The 26,881-nt window shown below is 46.7% G+C and overlaps 1 protein-coding gene across 1 annotated transcript in view; it reads right to left on the bottom strand.

Moving 5' to 3' along the window:
- Window positions 1-7,252: 7,252 nt before the first annotated feature.
- Window positions 7,253-26,881, bottom strand: part of snx29 (sorting nexin 29) — a 100,514-nt gene continuing 80,885 nt past the window's right edge. Inside the window, exons 20-21 of the mRNA XM_012838967.3 lie at window positions 14,760-14,899; window positions 7,253-9,695 (exon numbers count right to left, since the gene is read on the bottom strand). Coding sequence (XP_012694421.1) covers window positions 9,566-9,695; window positions 14,760-14,899 — 270 coding nt within the window. The 3' untranslated portion in view covers window positions 7,253-9,565. The remainder of the gene's footprint in view (window positions 9,696-14,759; window positions 14,900-26,881) is intronic.

Below are 26,881 nucleotides of genomic sequence, written 5' to 3' on the forward strand. Positions count from 1 at the left end.
TCAGCCTCTTTTTTCCCGTTTCCTCAACCAAAAGACCATGGGCTGACGATGCCTGTGCCATGTGCAGCTTCTTGTCAGACATATTCTTGATTAAAAGTAGCTATATTACGAAACGGGCTGTGGTGAGCGAGAGTGGTGTGAAAATGGTACGTAAACGCTGCTTTGTTTATAGTTTGGTACGGAGTTATTTCCTCATGCGGTGTGTTCAAGTGCAACTTTTTGGCAACGACACAGGCAACACGAGGCGACGCAACAGTCAGCCCTCGTCGGCGCTAAATCTTTGATGGCAGACTGCAGCGGATCATTCGGTCAGCTGAGAAGGTCATCGGCTGCGAACTTGCCGTCTCTCCTAGACCTGTTCCACTCCAGGACCAGCAAGAGAGCAGGCAAGATCATTGCTGATCCTTCCCATTCTGGACACCACCTATTTCAGAGACTCCCATCCGGCAGAAGGTTCCGAGCTATCAAGACCAAAACCTCGCGCCACCTGAACAGTTTTTTCTCACAAACAAGCCCCCTACATCACACTGACTCTGGGTCCCCCCCCCCAACACACACACACATACACATTCACACAAATGCATTACAGCGTAAATTATTTATATACTGCACTTTGCTAATTCCAATTCACTGGATCTTAGCCCTGCACGTGCCCAAATTCTTTATTATTATTTATTATTCTATCTTGTAAAACATTTATCTTTTATTCTTATTTTTGCTATTTTGTTAGTATGTTTATGTTTATATGTTTTATGTCCTATGCACCAACCACACCAAGTTAACTGTATGTGTGAATAAATATACTTGGCCATTAAAAATGATTCTGATTCTGATTCTGATGTCAGTTTGGTGTTTCCCTGGCTTAAGGGAGCAACACTGAACACCCAATGACTGCTGGGTAGCATCTCAGTTACACAGGAAGTGTTCCAGTTCCATCCCATTGGCACTGCTTGTAATGGTTAATGTGATGTAACGGATGATCATCCTTTATTACAGTATCTTTGTCTAGCTTATTTGCGCCACCAACCAGTAGTTATAGTGTGAAGATAATATGAACGTATGGGAAATATCAGGTCACTGTTGTTCAGGGACATGTTCAAGCAAAGCAATTGTTTTTCTCACAAATGTGTGACTTTAGATTTTAGAATTTAATGGCGGAAATTCAGATTTTTTTTCTTCTCTTTTCCCACTACAATGGCCCTAATACAACATTGTACTTTTTCATCTATTTCAAGTCCCCCTGACTGTCCTTCACTGATGTTTTTGTAAAAAAATAAAAAATGTCCACTAGGAAAGACCATTTCAAAAACATCAGGGCAACACTCAAACACCGAAAAATCACGATCAGTCTCTGTCCAAAACATCCAATCCCCACACACCAAACGGATCCAACTATTTACGTAAAGAAAGAAGCCCGTGAGTCGGTGTTCAAAGCATTCAGCCCAAAAAAATATTTGGAACACAAAGGGAACTGGCGCAGCACAGCTGGCTGGGCCCGGTCCACGAGGACGTGTCCCTGCGGAGAGGATTACCAGCGGACAACAGAGCACGAGCTGCCGGGAGCCCCGTCCTCTCCATGGCTCTCCACACAGCTCAGGGACACACGGGCGGCTTACGCAACCATCGGGGGCTGTGGACCACAGAGGGGGGCCGCTGGTGGCCAGGGCCGAGGCGGGGGCGGGGGAGGGAGGGGAGGCTGTTTCAACACAGCGCTTAAAGACTGGAGCACCACTGGGTGACTCACACCTACCTGTGTGATGGGAGGTGAATGGAGGTGTAGAGGGGGGAGGTGGAGGTGGGAGAAAAGCACTTTCAAAATGCCACACCTGTGGCACTGAGAGCCAAGTGAAAGCAGGACTCATTTAAAGCACTGGAGGGGAATGCCCTGGTCTGGGAGCAGTGAGGAGCAGCTTTAGAGGCAGTTTGGAAATGGTTCCCCCAGGTCGGCCAGCTTGTTTCAGCAGCTAGTGGTGTCAGGCTGTGCATTTTTCTGGGGGGAGACGAACGACCGGCGGCTGACGCAACGCTGCTGAGGCTGGGCTCTACCCCGCTCCTCTCAGCTCCGCTCCTCTCCACTCAGCTCGGCTTCCACCATTAGCCCTCATCCTGCTCACATGCCACTCTCGGCACCGCTGGCGACGTCGGCCTCTTCAGCAGCACCCAGCTCGACAGGGAGTCTAGATTTTTTTTCTTTTTCAACTCAACTGACAGCGGGTGAAGAGAGAGAGAGAAGAGAGGGGAGGGAGGAGGAGGACGACAGGAGAGGAGGGGAGAGGAGACAAGAGATGGAAACAAAGGGAGGAACGAAAGACAGAGTAGAAGAGGGGATGGAGAAGTTTAAGAGGAAAAAAATGAGGATAGTCAAGAGCTAAAAAGAAGAAAGGAGAGTAACACAAGAGGAGGGGGAGGAGAAGAGGATACAAGACAAGAGGGCACACATGCTGGTCCAGAGCCCTTTTGACAACTCCTGTAGGGCCCACTCATCATCTCCGAGTAGGTAATTCAAAGACAAGGTGCTTTGCGGGGGGCCAATGTCAGGCATCTGCAACTCGCCCACAGGTAGGCAGGGGCCCCTCAAGCCTCTGACAAGGACACAACGGCTGCCCTTCACTGGGATGGAGGTGTCCATCAGCACGGCCGCATGAAAGTGGTGGTCATACCACTACTTAGCAGCAGGACATGGGAGAAAATCCTCTCTTTCTAAACACTATAGTGTGGCAGCAAACCAACCTGAGTGAAATAGAGCCCCTGAGCGTAGAGTGACCTCTGCATGAAGCCCCATTTACATGTACATTTATATTCATGTACATCTTCAGAGTCGGTGGGCTCCTACACAGATATGTCAGTAGCAGGTACAGCGAAGTCTTTCCTCAGAGGTTTGTGCCTTGTTCGTCAGGTTTTGATTAACGAGAGTACATTCTAAAAGGTGTCTGAAGTGCTTTAAATGCAGTGATCATCACACTAGGGTAGTCTTTTCATATTGAACAGCTCTATACACGGACCAAAAAAAGAGTCTGCTTTGAGCCTAAGAACTGGAACAATATTATATAGCTGAGTGCCGAAAGCCTACCACAGAGTTTTCTGAATAGAAACTTTGAGGGGTTCCTCTGATGAAATTCAATAAACAGAAGATTAAAGATCTGTTGGATTGAGCCTGATGGATATTAGTCAAACTGAAAACATCTGCGATAAGATGGACAGAACAGAGAGAGAGGATGGGGAGAGGAGTGGGAACATTTTGTTCCAAAATTCCTCCCTTAGTGCTTTCTTGAACATCAGGTCCTGCATATTGTGACGAAAGTCACGATCAGATTGAAACGATGTTGCATGAATGGTAATTGGAGTCCACAAACAACTGCTGTCCTTTCTTTGGCTTGGAGTGAAATCTTCGTGACACAATGTGGACTGAAGTTTGAGGCGACTATGACATTTCACCACTCTGAGAAATGAAAAGAGACCAAGGTACTCACCGTGCAAAAACCATGATTAGAAATATTTGCATCCTTTAGCTGAGATTATACACAGTTCTGCTCCTTCATCTTGTTGGTACGGCTGTTTTAACATGCATCATTGCTTCCTTTCGCAGTGGCGCTTTGAAAGGTTGGCCTCCTTGCATTTTCTCTTCTTACATACAAATGCACCTCAACCAATTCAAACTGTGAGCAGATGCAATGTTTAATAGTAATAACCAGTTATCCATGCTCATCTCTATTGCAATAAAATATGTAAATGTCAGAGAGTAATGCTGTTGCATGTAATGAGTTATAATGGAAGGAATCCTGGGCAGAGAGAAAGGAATGTTGTTGGGGTAAGGATGGAAAGTGAGAGAGAGAGAGAGAGAGAGACTCAGGCATGTGCACTGATTTGGCAATAAGTGTTGGCAGTAATTGGACTGGGGCAAAGGTGTGATGGGACACCTCTGAATGTGCGGAGATGGAAAACACCTCAGCCAAGCGCCTGTGAAAGCGAACAGCTAAAGGTAGGTGATAGCGTGCCGCTGAGAAACTTGCCCAGGAATGCAGCGAATCCACGGATGGAAACTCGAGACAGTTGCAAACCCCTCCAGGCAAAGCTACAGCCAACAGGTCCTTCGATGCTGACCTTATGCTATGCTGAAAGTACATTTCGTTCAGTGTTGCAAGTTCATCTTGCAGTCAGAATGAAGGATCACACGTGTACACACTGCTCTATGATGTTTACAGAGAAAGAAAACACCTCCATGTATCAGGCTTTGAGGTTGAAAGCAGCTGTCTGTTACTTGTGCCATTTAAACTGCAATCCACCAGCTGTTGTTTGGAAGCAACATATGACGAAATCATTTATGCAATTTGGAAACGGTGCCCTGCAGCCTGCATTCTGGTGGTTCAGATGATTGGAAACGGGGCGTATTAGTTTCTCACAGTAATTTTCTTCTCATTTTGGGACCTGAAACCCTATTTTTTTTCGACTCTGAGCGTCAATCTCATCTCCTAGTCTCTCGCCTCCGTCACCTCAGAGGGAGAGAAACTGTGAGTGCGGAACAAATTAAGATGACCTGACCCTCTGTGCGCCGCAGACACAATAGGGTCCACCAACTCTTCCCTCTTCATTCTCCCTCACCCACACCAGAGACATTTCAAAACTTGATGTCACCGTGACAAAGCAGAGAAAAACAGGGTTGGGTGGCCATGGCTACGAGGAAGGGATCTTTTGTATAGCTGAAGCCGGAGCGAAGTGAAAAGTTGACGCGCTCTGTCTGGCAGGATTTGAGCACGGTAATCGTTTTAAACCAGACTGTAGTGCTGTAGGGAAGCCTCCACTCCACTCCGACTTGGTAACTAGGCCAAGCAGCTTGCGCAGTTCTCTCTTTGTTTTTCTGTCCCCCCCCCTCTCCCTTCTCGCTACCTCTCCCTCTCTCTTTTCTTCCACCCTCTTGAGATATCGGCTCCCACCATCAGACGCTATTTGAAGTGATTAGAAGTCCAATTAGGCGCCGCCTGTGCGTGCATGTAGCAGGTCACAACGACAGTGATGGCTTTGCCAAAGCTAAGCTACAAGTTTTTTTTTTTTTACGAGGGCTGAACTCTTTTTCGTGGGTACAGAGCACTCCAGCAACACCGTGGTGTGATTGCGACATGCTGCAGCCCATATGCCGGCACAATCTGAGAACATCACCAAACGTCCCTTAAATGAGACGGCAGACCCTGTGCTCCCCGCCACCCAGATGACACCCGTGCCTGTGGGTGGCGGGTGTTACTAATGCCGTGTGCCAGGCTGTGACCAGACTGAGTAATGTGGCACAGGTGTTCGCGGGGGCACGGTGTGCTGTGACTGATTAGGACCGTGCCAGTAATAATCTGGCCCCAAACAGTCATTGCTGCGGCAGCCCTCTGATCCACAGGCCGGTGCCAACCTCCATGGGCCAGGGCTCTGAGGCAGCAAATCAGGGGCTGTTATGGGGAAGCAGCTACCGCTTATGCATTTTGGATGTCTTCATATCTTTTGGCTTCAAGGACATGTTAACACGAAGATTAGTGTATTGAGTTTTTGCTTCTTACCTCCAGGTCAACAAGCATTCAGTCCATCCCATCGCCTCATACTAGAACGTTCTATGCTTCTCAGTATATTTCCCAGATAAAATGGCTAGTAGTTGTTGGAAGGCTTTGCTAATCAGCAGCTGTGGAAGATGTCTGTTCATTTAGATAACAGGTGAGATATTAAATAACTCTGACACACTCAGAGTGGTTTTGGCGCTGCAGGTGGTGCTGTACCTTCCCATCTTTCAGCTTCCCATCTCTGGCACACAAAGCCAAGAGGAACAGATGATCCCAAGGAGCTGCAAATTACCATCCAAATCTGCCAACATTTCCTCTGCAGTTTATGCAAACCACACATGTTGTATTTACAAACCAGTCGGCTCTTCCCTCTCGTGCAAACTCGGTTCGGGATTGGATCAGGTTTTAATTCGGAGAGTGATGATTGCTGTTAGCTAACCTCTCAGGTTTTTCCTCAACATGTTCTCATAATATGTTCAGCATAAGGTTTTGCAATCTCTGCTCAGGGTAATTTAATATCATGTGACCTGTGTCACCTATCCTCTTGTATCAGCAGGTGTTCAGCAACATGGAAAAAGCCACAGGACATTTTGAGGAGCAGCTCACGCGGTTTATAGAAATGAATGGCCATGTTTTTATTCCTTCAGAGTGATATGTGCTGGCAATACTTATTGGCCTTGTACAGTACATCTGCTGTTGTGGCCGCTTCAAATGAGCAATATCTGATTTAATATTCCTGCTGAATTATTATGCACAGTGCGGAGGCTTGTAAGAGACTGGAATTAAAGCAAAATCACTGCTGTTCGCTAAGAAAGGGCCTATGATCAACTCTTGCTGGCTTAAGTGCAGTGTTCACTCGCAAACGTTTCATCACTGTAGCAACCTTTATAAACTAGGCTACAGTTAATCTGAAGTTTTTCTGATACGTTTGAAATATAAATGTATAATCGACCTTGTTGCGTCTGCAATGAAAAAACCCAAAGGCAGCTTGATGCTACGTTGTAGACTACTCTTGCTTATTTATACGACACCCTTGTCTTAAGTAAGGTCATCGCATCCCAGGTGTGCTTTACTAACAAAATTAACAAATACATGGAGATAATGAACATCAGGAATCTGCGTTTGTGGACATCAATGCCAAGTGTTTTCAAAAGACCCGAAGGCAGTTAAGCTATCAGTTGGAATAATGAGACAACCCTCTGTGGACCCGAGGCATTGGCTGTCACAGTGACACAGACCAGTGCACGTTTGAATAGCAATTCAGAGCCGTGTTTAAATATCGTGTTGACAGCTTACCCCAGTGAACATGGTGTAGTCTTACCGCCGGAGTGGTGCAGTAGAAAGTGCTGAGCGTGTGTTTGCACCGGGCTTACTCAACTGTGACCGAACCCCAAGCCAAACACCGACAACAGCGTTCACCCTGTTCTGTTCTGAGCAGCGGATGCGCATTTTCTGGTGTGCAGACCTGAGGGAGCTCCGTGCCGCCAGCCCACCTGTGCTTGCTTTGGCTGATTACCAACAAATAAGCACTGTTCTGGTGGAGTTCTAACGCTTAGAAATGGTAATGTGCAATTGGATACATGTATTACTATTAACAATATGGGTTGTCATCCACACTGGGAATATTTTCAGTACCACAACATAACAGACCATTTGCCTTCATGTTTCGGCATATGGTGGTGGCCTGTGTGAAAGGTAAACAAAGAGTGGTAGGCTACTGATATTCTCATGGTTTATTCAACTGACATTACAGATGTGTCCGATCCTTCAAAAATACAAATTAGGCCAAATGCAGGCTAAATGATTAAATCCGAAATCATTTTATAATCTGAAAGATTTAGAAGGTATTATTGCTCTCCATTGCAGTAGCTTTGTTCTGAATCTGTCATTAGAAATTAGGAGTGGTAAATACCGTGCCTACAATTCCTGATGGACAACTTGATTAATAGAACAAAATAAAGCTCTTGTACCGACTCCCTTCACCTTGAGCAGAGTAGGAGTACAGTAGGTAGATCACAGGCTGCAGTAATCAGTCTCTGGTGCTGCTTCCTTATGCGGAGTTGAAGATTGCTGCATATTTACAGTAATACAATCCTCCCCCTTCCATCATAGTTCAAGGTCATGGATGCCAGAGAATGCATCACAAATGTACTCAACTCAACACCAGAGGTTTTCAATTGCCCATTTTTATTCATGTTTTATTGAGGTGGGCTGTCATGCCAAGGCAAGGACAGCTGTTACCTGTAGCCATGCAGGCTACCTGGGAGAGTTAGCTTGTAGCCTTAGTCTCAGTCTCAATCTCAATCGTCCTCGATTGTGTTCTTGCGTGGTCTCACTCTTGCCTGAGCGCTGTTATCGGCACAACAGGACATGGAGACGTTGTTGAGTTCTCGAGAACAGGGCCACATTGCCTGAGACCAGAGGTAAGGTAAGCGTCTCCAGCTTTCCCCTGTCTGATTTTTAGAGTAGATAGAATATGAGTGGTGACACCTCAGGTTATCTAAAAGCGAATGAGAGAGAAGAGAGAGAGAGATGCTGAGTCATGATGAGAGTCCGTACAGACAGCTGATCAGACCCTGAGAACAGTCCTGCAGAAGAGACTGGAATATGTCTGTCCCTTTATTTCATTTAACAAGGTTATGTAGAGCGCTACAGTACAGCGGTGCCACTTGTCATGAAGAGAGAGAGGGGTGGGGAAAAGGGCTCCTGTGGAGTTCCCCTCAAATGTGCATGTTGTGCTTAAGATTGAGATGGGGCGAGGTGGGGGAGTCGGGCCAGTGGAGCGGTGTTTCAGGCGGCTTCCTCTATTGATTGAAATATTCACTAACGGCACACCCAAGCCCCCATGGAGCCCCCCATGGCGCTCAGCGCTCCGGCTCCGACGTGTCCTTGCAGTCCAAATGCATTTCACATTACCAGACGCCAACCGCAGTCAATTCGTGCCTTTTATTTTTTCGGAGCTCATGAAATCCTTTACAGTGTGAATAGAGGCGTGATCCAAGAACTGCACTCTCATTCACGCGGCGGCGACTGCCTCCAAGGCCCTGGCCTCCTCGGCGTATCCATCACCATCTATTTAAAAAATCACTTGCCTCCAAAATGTGTTCTTTGTCCGACGGGTCAATGGCAACGCACAAACTGCACTTCTCTTCTTAAATGTTCAAGTGTTTTCCAATGGCTGACATTCACATATATAATGAACTAGGTCCTGTCTGTCCGATATATTGTTTTGTTTATACATATTTAAACAATCATATTATCTGTATAGAGATGCAGGCAGTATGTGGGTTTTTTTTCTCTCTCTCTCTCTCTCTCACCTCAGGTTTTGTCTGTTGACATGATTGAGTAATGATTGATGTCTTACTATGCTGAACATGCCGTGTGGTTGGATAACATGTTTAAAAAAAGATGAGAGTGCTCGGCCTCGGTCATTGAGACAGGGGAACGGGGTCTATGCCATGGTCATGATTGAAATGAGATAAGGTTAGTCCGGTACAGTAACATGGATAATGATCTGCCCCTTCCCCTTTCTCAACGAAAAGAGCTAAACATTGGCTTTTAAAAAATGACTAGGCACCGTAACTGATAAGTTTCCACCACAAAACTTAACAAAAGAAGTAAAACCTCCATTTTTGATGGCAGTTCTAGACCCAGCTAGTATTCACTTGTGATTAAATGTTGAATATGTCTTTGTATGTGTGTGTGTGTGTCTCCTGTGTGTGTGTGCGTTGTGTGTGTCTGTGGTGTGTGTTTCTGTGTGTGTGTCTGTGTGTGTGTCTGTGTGTGTTGTGTGTGTGTATGTGTGTGTGTTGTGTGTGTATGTGTGTGTATGTATGTGTGTGTGTGTGTATGTGAGTTTGTATACATCCAAGATAGAAAAGAAGGCAAACATTGCCAGTTCAGAACCATCAAAGAAGGTAAGCATTTAGAGTTCCTTTCCCACAGTTCTTCTAAGTTCTGCTCATTGTAACAGTACGCAGAGTGGCCGAAGATGAGAGTTCAGGGGAGTGGCAGGCTGTGGCAAAATGGGGTTAAAGGTCACCGCTCTGGGGCTCCGGGTTGCGGGAGTCCCGGTTCTGGTTGCGGCCCAGTCGAGGGAAACGGGACGAGGCTTTGGAGCGAGCAGTTTTGGACCCGCTATCCGTCGTCTTCGGGGTATCCCTACAACAAGAGGTAAAAGAGAGTATGAGACACACACACAAACACACACACAAACACACACACACACACACACACACACACACACACATTGTCTGTGCCTTAATCTTTAGTCTAACATCTCCCTTTTAAATCCACATATCGGGAATCACAATGTGGCTTGTGTAAGTCTAGGGACTGTTAAGGAAAAACCATAAACATTATTACTCCTGTGACGGGGGACACACACACATGCATATGCATATAGGCCACTTGAATGAGTACATGCATATGCATATTTGCCCCCGAGGTTAACAGATTCTATAGCTCCAGATAACACTGGGCCTGTAGTGTTCTTTTGCTCTCTACTCATCTTCATCATATTAATTCATCCTCTTCAGAGCTCTTGATGAAGAGCTCACATCTGATGAATGGGACTGGAGTGCAGTGAGTGTGAGAGCCGGGGTGAAGGAGTGTGTGTGTGTGTGTGTGTGTGTGTGTGTGTGTGTGTGTGTGTGTGTGTGTGTGTGTGTGTGTGTGTGCGTGTGTGTGTGTGTGTGGAGCCAATGTGATGGTGTCAGGCACAGGCCTCGTAGCCCCAGGGGTCTACGCTGCTGCGGGGATCACCGGGGCGAGAGATTGGGGGTCACAGCAAGAGAGCAAACAGCTGAGCTCCACTACTTTAGATCACACACACTCATTTTTACACACACACACACACACACACACACACACACACACACACACACACACACACACACACACACACACACACTCACACACACACACAGGGGGGCTGCCACTGCTATACCACTTTGCATGGAGAACACATTCAACTAGCTTTGATTCCACTCATTCCAATTCATTTGGGGATTAGAAAAGTTTCCTCACACTATTAAATTCTGTCTAAACTGATTTGCATGTACCACAAAAGATAAAATGTAAGTGCCACCATGTCATTAACTATGCAAGTATCTTCTCTTACAGATCTGACAGGAGCCGGATCCCTGCTGTTCTAACTTATTGAGAGATAAACAGTTTAACAGTGTGTGTTTGTAGCGCATGGTGCAAATCACAGCCCACTTAACACACAAATGTGAAAGCCACGGTGACCTTAGATAGTATTCAGATCAAACTGTACCACAGCTTTCACAGAAGACACCAGAGTCATGATCACAAGCAGAGCAGAACAGAGCTGGCACTTCCTGCAAGCCTAAGGCCCCTGGGGCGAGGAGGGGGATCTCCCAGCTAATGTAATGGGGGGGGGTTTGTGCACAGAACCTATTTAGAAATGTGGGGAGAGCCCAAAATCGGAGAGAACGAGTAAGAAGATGAGTGATCTCAGCACTTCAGAGGATCTAATACACGAAGGCCCCGAAGGCTGTTTTCTTTGTGGTGTGCAAAGAAAAATGAGGCAATAATGTAAAATGCCGTATTTCCTGAGTGTGGTAAAGTAAACGGTGGCATATGGCACACTCAGAGAGGTGTGTGTGTGTGTGTGTGTGTGTGTGTGTGTGTTGTGTGTGTGTGTGTGGGGGGGGGGGGGGGGGGCGCATCATAACAATCTGTGTGTTCGGGATTAGATTTGACAACATCAATAATGCATTTGGAAATTACAGAGACGCTGTGCTGTGTTTAAATCTAGTCCCACACGATCAAAGAATACTAAACTCTATGCACTCTGTGCAGTTAGTGCGCATGTCGATTAAAAAAGTGTAAAGATCACAATGTCTGACAAATGCAGTTATTTGAGAGCAATACTGTCGGAGCTTTAACTCTAATTGTGTGGGGTGAAGCCATTGTGCACAAACAAGACCCAAAACCGATGGCGCTACCCGCCAGATCGATGAAAGACCCTTCTTGTGACCGCCACAGTGACATCCAGATGAATGCCATCCCTGTTGCACTCCATCCGGTTGGACAGTCTTCCCTCGCATCACCTCAAAGTCAAGTGTGTGCCGTTCAAACAGAACAGCACAGGAACCAGCACGTGAGCACAGAAGGGAAAAGTGTCCGACCTATCACAACCTGAGGCACGTTGCATGGAGTAAGTCCTCTGAAGAAAAGGAAACGCTGTGCTGCGCAGCGCAGCGCTCTACGACTAAAGAAAGGCGGGGTGCGCTTCAGCGGAGAGGCAGAGGTGCAGGTGCAGGTCACTCCCGGCGCCGGTGAACACCGTTAACCACACGCCACGTCTGGATGGAAACTTCATCGATCACGGCAACGTACAGTATCTGCGCGTTCGAGCACAGCGATGCCCTTCATGTGTGTGTGTGTGTGTGTGTGTGTGTGTGTGTGTGTGTAGGTTCTCATCAGACCAGAGGAGGACCACAGGTAATTGGCTTTATGTAATTCCCCCAACATGTGGAGGTGCCATTACCGCGGCAGGATATCACAAGTGTCCCAGGGATGACGACTAAATGCATTGCTGTGACAAACACTCGCCTCTCGCTGCCATTACACATTTATCGACTCTGGTCACGACTATTGATCGCCTCTGCAGGCACAATTAGGCACGATTAGCTGGTGGCACGATCGACTGTGGCCTTCATTATCGCCATCAGAAACAACACGACAAGGTTGCAGCAGGAAGAGAGGGTTGTTTTCGGGGCGGGGGGGGAGGAGGGGGTATCAGCAGCCATGATGACTAGCATCAGCTCTGTGAGGTGGATGACATGATTTTTATCTGCCTTTATCAGCCCTATGGAATCATGATCCGAATCCTGCCTTAGTCATCAGAGAGGAACAGATGTGAGTTTGCTCAGAGGAATAGCGTGTTTGGCAGGCTAAAAAAGGGAGAGAGAGAGAGAGAGGGTAGCAGACAGAAAAAATAGAAGGCTCAAAGGAAGAGAGAGGGAGGGAGATGGAGAGATGGAGAGATGGAGAGAGATCTGGTCATTCCTTCATCCATAGCAGCCTGAAAGGTTCACTGCTCCGAGGCCTTCAATCAAGTCAGAGCAGTGGGGGGCCAAACAGCTGCAGGGAACGGGCCAGTCACACGTCTTCTTTTTCTTCCTTGTCCCTCCCCCAATCCCCGCCCTTACCCACAGCGCACACACACGCACACACACACACACACACACACACACACACACACACACACACACACACACACACACACTACAGCATTCTACACACATGTGCACCCCACAAACACACATGCAACATCAACTGAAGCACACAAACAATCCCTCCTTCCCCACCTCTCTCTCTCTCTCTTTCTCTCTCTTTCTCTCTCTTTCTCTGAGTGTGTGTGTGTGTGTGTGTGTGTGTGTGTGTGTGTGTGTGTGTGCTCAAACAGTGATGGACCTGACCTGTCTACACACATTCTTTGGTTGTCATCGTAGGCCAACGCACAGACATGTTACATAACCCAGAGAAAAGACACTCGTATCCAGCCTAGGATACTTTGGCAAAGCATGAAGAGGAGGCAGAGAGAGAGACGGGGGGAGAGAGAGACAGAGGGATAGAGAGACAGAGGGAGAGAGAGAGACGTTATGCTTTGCCAATGATGGATGAAGCAATATATAGCAGGGAGAAAAGATGCCCAGTGTTATTACTGCGCAGACACTTTCTGAAGAACATGTGCCTACAGTCGTTCCTCACTTTATAAAAATTTAAGGCTGTCAGTTCAAACGGACACCCAGATAAAAAACATAAAGTCAAAAAGAATCCGAGAACCTTGATGGAGCTGTGAAGAATGAATTAAGAAGTAAAGAGTAAATTAAGTTTCACCCGTCCTCTAAAGCTCATGGCAACACACACTCAAAGACACGTTATTGTTTGAGGGCTCCTTGTGTACGTGTGTGACTGTGACTGTGTGTGTGTGTGTGTGTGTGTGTGTGTGTGTGTGTGTGTGTGTGCATGTGCAGGTGTGTGTGTGTGTGTGTGTGTGTGTAGGTGTGTGTGTGTGTGTGTGTGTGTGTGTGTGTGTGCAGGTGTGTGTGTGTGTGTGTGTGTTCACAGCAGGTTCACCCCTCCTGGCAGCTCCTCACTTTTTTATATCTCCTAACAGGGACTGACACCCCAATATTTCACTGTAGAAATCCCCTAATTACACTGGCACACAAATGCTGCGTCCAACTGGCCCTCTTCATCCAAATGACAGGAGAACTAATCGCAGCCTCATCTGTTTGAGCGCGCAAATCATCCCTCAGGTCTCGGCCGAACAAGGAATCTATTAGCGATGAGGAGGCGACGCCAAGGACTGACTTTTAATTGCGTCGGATCAAATATGAGGAAAGAGAAAGCTTATTTTTGAAAAAAAATTGAAGCGTTATTCCCCAACGGGTGTTTTTTTTTGCCTGTGATAACTGAACCAGGAGTGGGGACTGAGCAAGCGTCTTTCAGGGCCCCCAGGTAACGTGGTGTCGTGGTTCACTGTGTGCAGGAAGTGTGGCTGCCACGTTCTGTTCTGCAAAAGATTGGAGCTGATTTCTCCGTTGAGCTGATTTTTGTTGGGTCCTTTGATAATCCTCCGTGAGTGGCTCTCGATTAGATGGAATAAATATGAATTTATGAATGTTAAATAACTGGCTTATATTTCCATAATTACATAAGTCAGGTGCATTGATGTGTTTCAGATATGCTGTTAGGTGCCGGTGTTGTGCCGGTGTTGTGTCTCTCATATTATATTACTCTTGAGGTGTGCACGCTGCAAACGTAATGTGTCGAGTCAGACATGCGGCATTTCAGTTGTCAAAGGTGATCCATCTGAGGGAAACTGAGGTACAAAAAAAAGAGTGTAGCCTTGGTGTAAGATATATAATGATACTCAACGCTGTGTCTCCAAGGTATGCTGTGGTATGTGTGGAGGCAGGCATGTGTGTTTGCAATTACGTGATGTGGGAGTGTGTGCATCTGTTTGAGAATGTGTGTGTCCATGTGTGTGTATGTGTTGGGGTGTGTGTGATGTGATATGAGTGTGTGTATTTGGTTTCTTTGTGTGTGTGTGTGTGTGTGTGTGAGGGTGTGTGTGAGAGGTGAGTGTGTGTGCTTGTGTGTGTGCATGTGTGTGTGTATGAGAGGTAAGTGTGTGTGTGTGTGCATGTGTGTGTGTATGAGAGGTAAGTGTGTGTGTGCACTCACTGGCAGAATGGGACCAGCCTCAGCAGCGTCTCCTTGGTGGGCTGGGCCGTGAACTCAGGCAGCGTCTGCACCAGCTTGTTCATCACCATGCGCAGGTAGGTCTGCAGCTGTTTCCTCCGTTCCTCCACAAACTTGGCATCCTGGAAGCACACACACACACACACACACACACACACACACACACACACACACACACACACAGGACACCACCATTAATACACCCAAACAGCACTATCCACATTACTGATTATAAAACAGCCATCAGATATTTATAGCTTTGTCGCTCCGCGCGGTGGACCGGCTAGGACTGTGAACTATTACTTTCATATCACAACGAAATATAAAATATTACGGGGGTAAAAAATTCAAGGACCAATATGAGAGATAAATACACTCCATCTAATGGCGGGTAGAAAACAGTTGCTGTCTTTCTTCCGGGTAGGCTGATAAATGATAGAGAGCAGAGAAGAAGCAGTACGCAGCACAGTCAACACAATAAATCCTCCGCCGATGCAGACACACTCTTTTACTTGTTCTTTCCCGTTGGACGCTGGTGACATCCATCAAAACTATTGTGCTAAGCAGTCTGCTTTTTTTCTCCCCTTCTTTTTAAAGGCGGCACGCAGCAGTCAATGGGAGGAGGTGCAGTACTGGCTGGACACAAATCACTCTCCACGTCAGACTGGTTCATACTGGTGGACCCACGGCTCCAGGTTTATGTTACTCATGACCATGACTGCTCAGCATTCACCCTCTCACCGCCCCCATGCCCCTGCCCTGGGGTGGGGGGGGTCGCCTGCTGATGGAGACCACCAGGGGAGAGAGGGAGTACGGAGAAGAGAGAGAGAAAGACATTGAGAGAGTGACAGGATAGAGAAAGAGAGAGAGAGAGGGAGGTAATGGCTTGGCTTAACTAAGTGCCCTCAGTGTTTGGCTGTGCCATTTCTTATCGAGAAACTGAGAGAGACTGACTGACAGATAAGGTGGATAGATAGACAGACAGACAGACAGACAGACAGACAGACAGACAGATATGAAGAGAGAGAGACAGGTAATAGTGGGGCTTAACTAAGAGCTCCATCATTGTTTGGCTGTCCTATTTGTGGAGTAAAAAAAGAAAGATTGATGTATATAAATAGTAGATGGAGAGAGAGAAAGAGCCCAGTGGCTTTATGGCAAAAAGTGGAAGGATAGGGACCATTCAGAGGGGATAAAGGCACGACAGACAGCGAGAAAGAGCTTACAGATGACAGGCAGCTTCAGAGAGGAGAGAGAGAGAGAGAGAGATGGATAGATGGAGAGATGGAGAGATGGAGAGAGGGTGAGAGCAAGAAGTCAGTTGTAAATCTGCCCTGATGGCTGATTAACTACTTCTGATTGGCTGGTTTGGCTCACTAAATACACACTCTTTCATTCCAGCGATACGAAAACGATCCATCCCAACACCATAATCAGTGTGTGTGTGTTTGTGTGTGTGTGTGTGTGTGTGTGTGCGCTTTCAGTCGTCATTGAAGCCTGTGTGTCTAAGTACATGCATGTGCGTGTGTGTGTGTGTGTGTGTGTGTATGTGGGCCACTTAAGCATCTGTCACCGCACACCACGCAGCCCCTTTGCCACTGGAAACTTCTGTGGTGATCTCAGGCCAATGAGCTCCGAGATGGGGGGGGGGGGGATAGAGGCAGAAAAGTTGATTATGATATGGGATATTTGAGGGAGATCGCAGCTGTCAGAGCCGTTTCCCTCTTGAGGGATGTGCTTGCCAGGGCTAATTTAATGGTTTGTCTCCCAAGCCTACGTACAATGCAGCTGAGGATCCCAGGGTTGGAGCTAAGGAGCTTAAGCCCCCATGACGTACACCATAAATCAGACGCCTTAAAAGGGTTAGCACCCACAATAATATCTCTCAAGTTTCATTAGTGTGGAATCACCCACAATGCCGTATAGGGGTATGTATACAACCACAAAGGTGGCTGTTTTTTGGGGATTGGGATTTTAAGGGAGGGGTGTATACTTGCGTGGACTGAATTATTTTGCCAGGTTTGTGAGGACGGGAAAGCACGGCGGTGGATAAGTCTGTCACCGGCAGGCGTGTTCAATGGCCCCTTGGTCCACTGCTAATTGCTGTAGCTGGTGTCTTGAACCACGTTATGGAGCTAATTAGCAAGACTAGGAGTTGCGAGGGGGTTGGAACCGATTCAAGTCTGACTACGCCGCTTGCCTACTCTCTCCCTCTCTTGTAAACTGCTACTGCAAGGAGATTCATCTAGTCCTGGTAAATCTTCATTTACATACGTAATTAATTTAAATCCACATCTGTGCTTGTTTGGTAACATACATGTTTGAACATGTGTCGCGCCTTGGGTTTTTGACATTTCCACAGATGCACTCGGCACTGCCGTTACCAGATCCTGCAGGTGTCTCTGGTGCGAGACGCAGACGTGCGGCTGCACAGAGGCAGACGCCAACAGCCCAAAGTCTTGTGATCTCCAGCAGTTACAGTGAGAAAGGGAGAGAGAAAGAGATGTGTCTATGTGACTGTGTGTGTATGTGTGTCTGTGAATGTGCATGTTGACTGTGTGTGTGTGTGTGTGTGTGTGTGTGAGCAAGAGAGAGGGGAAAAGATAGGCAGGGAGGAGGGGTGGAAAAACAAGGCAACCGCATCTTCCCGCTCGGCTTGAGCTCGGTCGCAGCGTCTCTGGACCGTGTCCTTGGACCGGCTCCTCTCGAGCGGGCGGGTGTGTGCGCGCTGCCCTGCCAGCCTGCCAGCCAGTTGGCCCGTGCCGATGCCACCACTGGGGCGCCAGTGGCTCCAGTCTCAAAGCACACACCTCTCAACCCGTGCCCGTTTTTCCCGCCTCCCCCAGCATGACCAGACACGGGGAAAGAAAGAAACAGAGAAAGAGAGAGATGGTCTGTGTGTGTTTGTGCCCCAGTGTGTGAGAGAGATAGCTGGGACAGAGAGAGAGAGAAAGAGAGAGAGAGACAGAAAGAGAGAGACAGAAAGAAAGACTGTTGTGTTTGATGCGAAGGAGACAGAGGAGGAGGGGAAAACCCAACAGAGAAGGGAAGCGCTGTACGCGAGACGCACAAAGAGAGCGCTCTCCTCCCTCACCTGTTCCTCTGTGCTCTGGCTGGGCTGCTGTCAGCTAATGGCTCGTTGTGCGGCGCCCCTGTCAGAGCAGCCTTCACTGCATTGTCAGCGAATCCAAACCCAGCATAGGAGACAGCAGTCGCACCAGATGCCACAAACACAGCCGCACACATGCACACATCTGCACATACATACAGCTTGTGTATGTGACGCCAACGCATATACATGTACTCATATACATAGTGTACACATGATACCAAGACATATACATGTACTCATATACATAGTGTACACATGATACCAAGACATATACATGTACTCATATACATAGTGTACACATGATGCCAAGACATACATGTGTACTCATAAACATACTGTGCATTCAAAAAAGCATGAGATATATGGAAGCTGACTGCATAATCTGAGGCTGATATGTATGGGCATGTACATGCAGTTCATGTATGAGAATATACATACAGCAATGCGCACGCAGTAGAATGGCTGACATTGACCCTAATGAGTGCAGATGTAGGTTGGCCGACTCCAGCCCAAAAAGGGGGGGAGAGGGCTGGTGTTGACGGAAAAGATGGATCCGTGTGGAATCGGTGCCAGTTATGATCACTCAGAGAGATGGGAGAGGTCATGCTGCGGAAGCATGATGGAGAGTGGAGCAGGCAAAAAGTAGGGCGAGCCCGCACAGGTGGTTTGTGGGTAAGTAGTGTGTGTGTGTGTGTGTCTGTGGAGTGTGTGTGTGTGTCTGTGTGTGTGTGTGTGTGTGTGTGTGGTGTGTGTCTGTGTGTGTGTGTGTGTGTGTGTGTGTGTGTGTGTGTGTGTGTGTGTGGAGTGTGTGTGTGTGTGTGTGTGTGTGTGTGTGTGTGTGTGTGTGTGTGTGGCGGACCCCATTAGAGGCGCAACTGACTGGGAGCTCTTTGCAATACAAGAGGTCTCATCAGAGATGTAATTGTAGATGGGAAATGCAAGACCTATGGTGTTCAGTAGAATTTGTGTGAGCCAGCTTGTAACAATGCATTATATAATAACACCACATTATGTAATAACTCGACACAATGAAATACATTTTCACATCATGTGATGATGCCTGCCGAGGTGTCCCGTTATACAAAATGAATGGACGAGGCAGAGACAAAGAACGCCAAGAAAGGTGTTATCCTGCTTATACCCCTGTTACCACACATCTCTGTAGGCAAGCATGTACAGCCCACAGAGGAATCATTTGGTTCTGTTTAAAGAAAGTAGTGCTACAAACTAAACAGGTTATCTTCTTTTTTGTCACAGACAAGGCTAAAGTTGGGTAGTTTGCTTGCTAACAGTTGATTCCACTGTTGGTAAGCCTGAAAACCTTTTGCTTGCTAGCTGTTTCTGATATTATGCTTGCTTAGCTTGCTAGTTCTCCAGGAAACATGTTATTTAACCACGGAAGTCCTCGCGTTTACACCATTGGCAAAGACGTAGAAACGGCACAACACAGACACAATTACTGGCACACACAAAGGTCAGGACACACACACACACGATCATACATGTGCACATACGTGCACACAGACACACACACACACGATCATACATGTGCACATACGTGCACACACACACACACACACACACACACACACACACACACACACACACACACACACACACACACACACACACACACACACACACACACACAGCTCTTCCATTAAGCAAAGAAAGAGAAAATGGATGCACAACAAAAGACCAATATGGAACAGTACATTCTTCCAAATTCTTTTTTTCTGTCAATGCCGAATTACTGTACGTTTTAAACAATTACCATACTGCAGTGGTCAACAACACTACAGAGAAACATTTAGACTATGAAGTGGTATCTTTAATTATTTTATAATAATTATTATAACAGCATAGAGCCTAACAGCACACTGACTTGAACAGCACACCTGCAGTGGATTTCTAAAGTACAAACAGTTGTACCTTTCAATGACAAGTAATGAGTGAAAGAACCGAACAATACAACATTACTAAATACTAAATTACATCTACAAACCACAAACACTAGAAGTTTCTTTAACCTAGAAAATCCACCTACAGTGCAAAACACAAGAGTTAATTAAATGTTAAGTTTATTAAATTACCACATGAACGTGCCCTAGTAATCAAAATATCTTAGACATGATGCCCTTCTTGGTTGCCTATAAGAACCTGTGGTGCGTGTCTAATAAATTGCCTTACAACTTATTTTTCCTCTTCCAAGTGAAACTTCATTTATAACCTATTTTTCATAGACAGTGGCAATTTATGGTGCTTTACAAAGATGAAAACAGTAGTAGTGTAGAATAAACAAATAGTGGTGTAGATCAAAAAACAAGATTTCAAATACGTATTTTAAAGAACTCAAATAACTCAAACTTAATTCAAAGCATCCATGGACAGTGTGCTTTTGACTCCTGTTTCAAACATTTCAAGGATTAGGCTACTTTTAAGACCAACAGGGAGCTTCAACAAGCTTAGCCTTGACACTACTAGCAGCCTACATCCACTTGACCTGAGAGGCCTGGCAGGAGTGTACTCCTTAAAAATGTCTCTTATGTATTTGGCTCCACTCCAGGTATTGATCTATAAACAAACAGCATTGCACTTATATTCAATTCTGTAGCTGACGGGAAGCCAGTGTAGTGACTTAAGAATCAGGGTGATGTGATCTGACCTTTTGGTCCCTGTAAGAGTTCTAGCAGCTGCATTTTGAATAAGCGCAGCTTTTTGATGGTCTTGTTGGGGAGCTCAAAAGACTATTGCAGTATTCGACCCTGCTAGAAATAAAAGCGTGAATGAGTTTTCCCAGGTTGGCTTTTGACATGAAGTCCCCGAGTTATGCTGTATTCGTAAGATAAAAAGCTATCTTGTTACTGCTTTTATGTGGCTATTTAGACTAAGATCAGAGTCAACTATCTAACGGTCTAATTTAATATTTTGGATGTTTAATTTAGCTTAATTGTTAAAAATATACAGATGAAGATGTCAATTTTAGTTGGTTATTACATAATGCACCATAGTTTTACATTTTCATCATAAAAAGTGCAACTTTTATTACTTACTATTGCGCTCAACCTGTGTATTACAAAATGCGGCAGATTATTACAAGATCGTAATTACATAATGGAATGAATATGTGTCGAGCTATTAAATGCAGTATCTTTACATAATGCGTTGTAACACCAGCTTGTTAAGGTCAAACACTGTGTCACATTTACACAAAAACAAAGACGACTTTATGAAAATCATTTTTTCAGCTTGTTCCCATTGGGGAGAACATCAAGCAAGAGGAAGAAGAAAAAAAATGGTTGTAAACCTTTGACAAGATGAAGGAATTCGATTGTGCCTTAGGAAAGCCAATTTCCAAACCAATTTCTTCCTTGCAATGACAAGCAGAAGAAGCACTTATATATACAGTGCATCCTCTTCGAGAGACAAGCTGAAGAAGCACTTATATATACAGTGCATCCTCTTCGAAAGACAAGCTGAAGAGATGTTCTCCTCCCCCTTAACTACAAGATCTCAGACTTTCCATCCCTTCACGATAATTCTGCTGCATTACACTGGCCTTTTACATCCAGAGGAAGCAAAACTCTGAATGCCATTCCAGCACCTTAAATTACACCGCTAATGGGCTCACACATTAAAAAAGAATTTTCATATGAATGCAATTATGCTGTCAACATGTGCGACGCATGTACGGCACGCTTCTCTGCTTTCCAGTATGCCACGCATGTACAGTATAGGTGGCGCGCCGGCACGGCCGGATATAGCCGGCGGCGAGTGCATTAGTGGATAATTAAACTGGCGCGGCATCCTGCGACTGCTCGTTCCGACAGCCGAATCACGGCAGCTTGCGTAACGCAGGAGGTGCAGCCGAGCTGTGCATAAACAATCACCTGCAACAGGCCTAACACTACTGACAGTGGAAAGAGAGAGAGAGAGAGAGAGAGAGAGAGATAAAACCCTGCTCTTCATGGTAAGACACATTAGGTATGCATGTATGTCGTATGTGAACTCTGTGTTCAGGGGGTAACATGTACATGGCCTACATGTACTTCATGTCCACATGGGAGAACAATGGGACATCACTTAGACCAGGATGTGCATGTGTGTGTGTGTGTGTGTGTGTATGTGTGCATGTGTGTGTGTGTGTGTGTGTGTGTGTGTTAGTGTGTGAGTGAGTGTGTGTGTTAGTGTGTGTGTGTGTTTGTTTGTGTGTGTGTGTGTGTGTGTGTGAGTGTGTGTGTGTGTGTGTGTCAGGGGGCATCTTTAATGCGAAGCGAGGGGTAGAGTTCAGTCCGATGCGTGCTCGGTGCTGTGCCGGTGGCAGCTGCGTGCACGAGGAGGCCGGGCCTGTTGGCCCGTATCTTTGTCGAGAGCGGTGACACATGAGTCAATCAACTCGACCCTTCGCTGACGCAGGTGAGCCCACCGCAGCTGCTGACTGAAGTGCTACCCTTTTCCTCTAGACCCCTGATTGCAAAGGCCACTAATCAAGTCAATAACCCTGTGAGTGATTTCTCTAAGACCGTAATGCGTGCACAATACACCTAAGGCAATTACACATCAAAACACCTTGATGATGTACCAGGAGAACAAAAGCTGCAATACATATAGACAAGGAAGAAAGGGGAAAGAAGAGTTGAGGTGAGTCCTCGGTTTTAGACGCTGGACGGCAAAAGGGGTGTGTGTGTGTGTGTGTGTGTGTGTGTGTGTGTGTGTGTGTGTGTGTGTGTGTGTGTGTGTAGGGGGGGGGGGGGTTGGACTGGTTGTTTACAGTGAGTTCGCAGGCATCAGCCTGACAGGCGGAAGGCAGCCTCTGCTTTGTTGGCGAGACAGAGGGCCTTGTGCGAAGCGCGGTGACAAAACGACTGCTGGAGCACAAATCACAGCCGAAGACTCGCCGACGGGTCTGCTGGGAAGGCCGCCGCCGCCAGACTCTTCTGACAAAACATTTTATCGCTCTGCCCCGCGGCCATCTTTAAACGCTGTCGCAGGAAGCGTCTGAAAAAGGCCCTCAAGGAATCCGCTTAGTGTGTGTCTACGTTGGCAAAAGTAGCGTTGTTAAGCTTCCATCTGTACATCACAGCTGACTGATGTGTGTAGACACACACACACACACACACACACACACACAGTTATCCTTTACAGATAACTATCGGTTACGTCGCTACATACACATGCCCTAGAGACCACAGTCTCTTAAGTGCTGCGAAACCGTTTTAAGTGATCGAAAGTTTTCACAGGGATTCAAACATTCCAGGGGGTCCATTCCCTACAGTGTGTTCTAATCTTCTTAGTCTGATCACAGAGAGAGAATCTCGCACTGCAATTTTTTTTTTTTATTTATACACAGTCCTTTGTGACAGCATTTTAGAGTTTGTGTTCAGGAAAAAATATGAAAGATAAAACATATAGAGGGTACAAAAACATTCCTTCAGAGACACTACAGCATGTACAACGTTCGAGTAGGATTTGTAAGCTTTTATCGAACGGTATGGGGAGTTAATATATCTGATAATCCACGGCAACGATGAGAGCTTCCTTAACTGTATGAGTTGTGTGAGTGGAAGCGCGTTAAGCAAAGACAAAGAGAGGGGGGGGGTGAACGCTCCTTAAATTAGACATCTCAGCTTGTGACTGAAGTCTGAATGTACTGGCTTTGACGCCGCATGCTCCAAAATAGCTTTTAATGTGCGATAATGGGAGAGGCCTTGTTCAATTACAACAGCCATTATAACCGCCAGTGATTACTTATAGACAAAGAGTGCGCTTCGCCTCCCTAATGAGTCATAAACCGCCGATTGTTCGACCTGTAACAGAAAGCCACAAAAACACAAGACGAGCACAAAGCCCGGGGCTGTTGCTCCGCAAAGATGAACGGAGACACTCGAGGGACGGTGCACCAAATTCACCAAGGACTCAGGGAGATGTCCGAATAATGCAGAATAATGTAGACAAGTGCGCTCCACTCATGCACTCACGCGCTAGACTTGATGGCTTTATATCCAGTGAGACATCCCTGTGATAAGATGCTTTGAGTCAAACTTTGAAGTAAGCGGACACAGGGGGAGGCCGTGAGATAGCGTGGACGCAGGGAGGGGTTGGTGCTGCGTAGAAGGACACAATGAGCAAAATGTCCTTCTCCAGTGAAGCCCCCCTCTGTATTAAGTCAAAGTTTGAGGCAGAGGACACAAGTGGAGGCCAGCGCTCAAGTTCTGTAAGCCAGACTTCCTCCACAGCCTCCTACTCGGTACTACTCAGTGGCGGCTCATTCAAGGGACTCTGGCGCGCGTCGGTTGAGGATGGCGTGGGAGGGGGTGAGGGTTGGGTGTTCCAACGTGCCTATGCGTGCCTTACATTAGCTTGGCACATGATGCCAACTGTGCTGCCCACCACTTCACACACACACACACACACACACAAACACACACACACACCTCCAAGCTTGATGTGCTTAGTCAAGCCGGGGGGAGAGCTTTCTTTATGTGAATAACTGAACTCTTGCATCAGTGGGCTTCTCTCAGTCTTTCTCTTTCTCGCTCTCTCTTTTTGTCACCTCCATCTCACTCTTCTCTTCCACTCGCCCCAGCCCCAGCCCCAGCCCCCACCCCTCTCTCTCTCTCTCTCTCTCTCTCTCTCTCTCTCTCTCTCTCTCTCTCTCTCTCTCTCTCTCTCTCTCTCTCTCTCTCTCTCTCTCTCTCTCTCTCTCTCTCACTCTCACTCTCACTCTCTCACTGGTGTCATCAGTGGGCTGGAGGGAGAGCCAGGCCAACTGCCAGCAGAAGGGAGAGCCTGGCTATTATCTCCACAGTGACTGCCCCCCTGCGCGTGCACATACACACACACACATACACACACACACACACTTACAGTCACACATACTGTCTCTCTCACTTACCCACAACAATCGAACCCCTGCACACACGCGTAAGCCTACAGACATACACAAAGACATAACCCTACACACATTTACACGTCACACAGATCAAAATAAATGTCCCTCTCTTCTCTGCCATGCACACACACACACACACATACTAGAGGTTGGAAACCCGACCCGGGCCCGTCGGAACCCGACAGAACCCGACGGGCTGGGTTCAGCCAAATATTTAGAAATTATACTCGGGTCGGGCTCTGACACATCAGCGCGATAAGGCATTGGACATTCCATATTTAAAATATCTATAATAATAAGGAGGGAGGTCAACGTGTCTGCTTCATATGATGCAGAAGTTCGTTTTTGAGAATAAAATAAATCACATTTAGGATAACTGCCTTCTTCCTGTGCGCGGGAATTTGTATATGTCCTAGCTGTGACAACGCGATTACTGGTGGCAAACTGGCATCATGGAAGAAGTAAAAAAAGACTGTCATCTGGAGAGTTTAAAACCATACAAAACGATGGGGAAATCTACTGTATGGAGATATTTCTGCTTAGTAGTCAATGCGGATTCTAATGAGGCTGTTGGATATGTCCAATGTAAGAAGTGTAAAGTTGTAATGAAATATGATAGTAAGCGGACGGGGAATTCCGCCCCGCAGCTCCATGTGGATAGAGTAACGAACGTTGCCCTGGCACTAAAACGTTTTCAAGAAAAAAAGATCTTCAATGGTAAGACTTGTTTGTTGTGCGTCCTCTGGTGTAGCATACTGCATAACGTGAGTTTTATTAAGGCCTAGCAGATGCCTGGCGTGTGTAATGTGTAGGCTATTTCATTCCGTTAGGTTTGGGCTTCTTGCAATGTGAATAATTTCAATATGCTTATTGGCCATCTTGTGTGCGCTTGTGCGTTTAACGGCGCTTGTTTGTGTGAGCGAGTGCATTAATCTGTTGATGCCCGTTTTGTAATTGATGTTTAATAATATTTAGCAGAGGCCTGGTGTGTTTAATGTGTACCATTTCATTTCGTTAGGCTGGGCTTATTGCAATGGGAATAATTTCAATTCAGTAGCCTGTGCTTATGGGCCTCTTGTGCGCGCCTGTGCATTTAACGCTGCTTGTTTGTGTGAGTGCATTCGTCGATGCCCGAGTTTAATAAAGGCAGGCTATTCATAAAAAACGTACGTATATGCTGTCAGTCATTTCCTTGCTCTCTCAAACATACACATACACACAACTCTAGCCAAGGTCAGTAGGTCAATAAAGAGCTCAGGTGTACCAGAAAAACCTACAATTACCTGTAGGACCACACACTCACACTCACACACACACACATCTGCTCAAATTGACAGCCACCCATACACACGCAATATACTGTAGAAGGACTTAAACCACACACAACCAAAGGGCACTTTCTAAAGCACACCATAACTCTCCCTGTTATTAAACACATCATCATGTGTGCCTTCTGGTTGCCATAAAATCTTTGATTGGGTCTAGGATCTGTGAAAGTCCATAAAACATGTCATTGTGCATGTGTGCATTAGTGTGTACGACAGTGCACTGTGTTTGTGTGTTTCTGTTTGTGTGTGTGTGTGTATGTGTGTGTGTGTGTGTGTGTGTGTGTGTTGTGTGTGTGTGTGTTGTGTGTGTGTGTGTGTGCTTGCCTATTTGAGGCACTGACAGGTTGATGACCAGTGAGGGGGGAGTGGGCTCAGAGCGCTGATGTCATCCCTCCCACAGTCTGGCGGGGGACGGGGGTGTTGGGGTGGGGTGATGGGTTGTGGGGGCGCTCGCAGGGGTAGGGAGGTGTTTCAGCGCATAGCCGTTGGCGAGGTTGTCAAGGCGGCCCAGCACACGGTCAGTGAGTGAGAGACGCATGCTCTCAAAAGAAATGTGTGTGTGTGTGAGTTGTGGGAGGGCGGGGGGTAGGAAAGCGTGTCAAGGCAACCCCCCCCCACCACCACCACACACACACACACACACACACACACACACACACACACACACACACACACAGCTGCCTGAACAACTCGCGAACACGATGCTCCTTAAAGCTGAGTAACGACATCAGAGAGCTGTGGAATGTTTGTCGCCTCATTTAAAAACCCGAGG

The sequence above is a fragment of the Clupea harengus genome, chromosome 23 (genome assembly GCF_900700415.2).
Source record: "Clupea harengus chromosome 23, Ch_v2.0.2, whole genome shotgun sequence".
NCBI lineage: Eukaryota > Metazoa > Chordata > Actinopteri > Clupeiformes > Clupeidae > Clupea > Clupea harengus.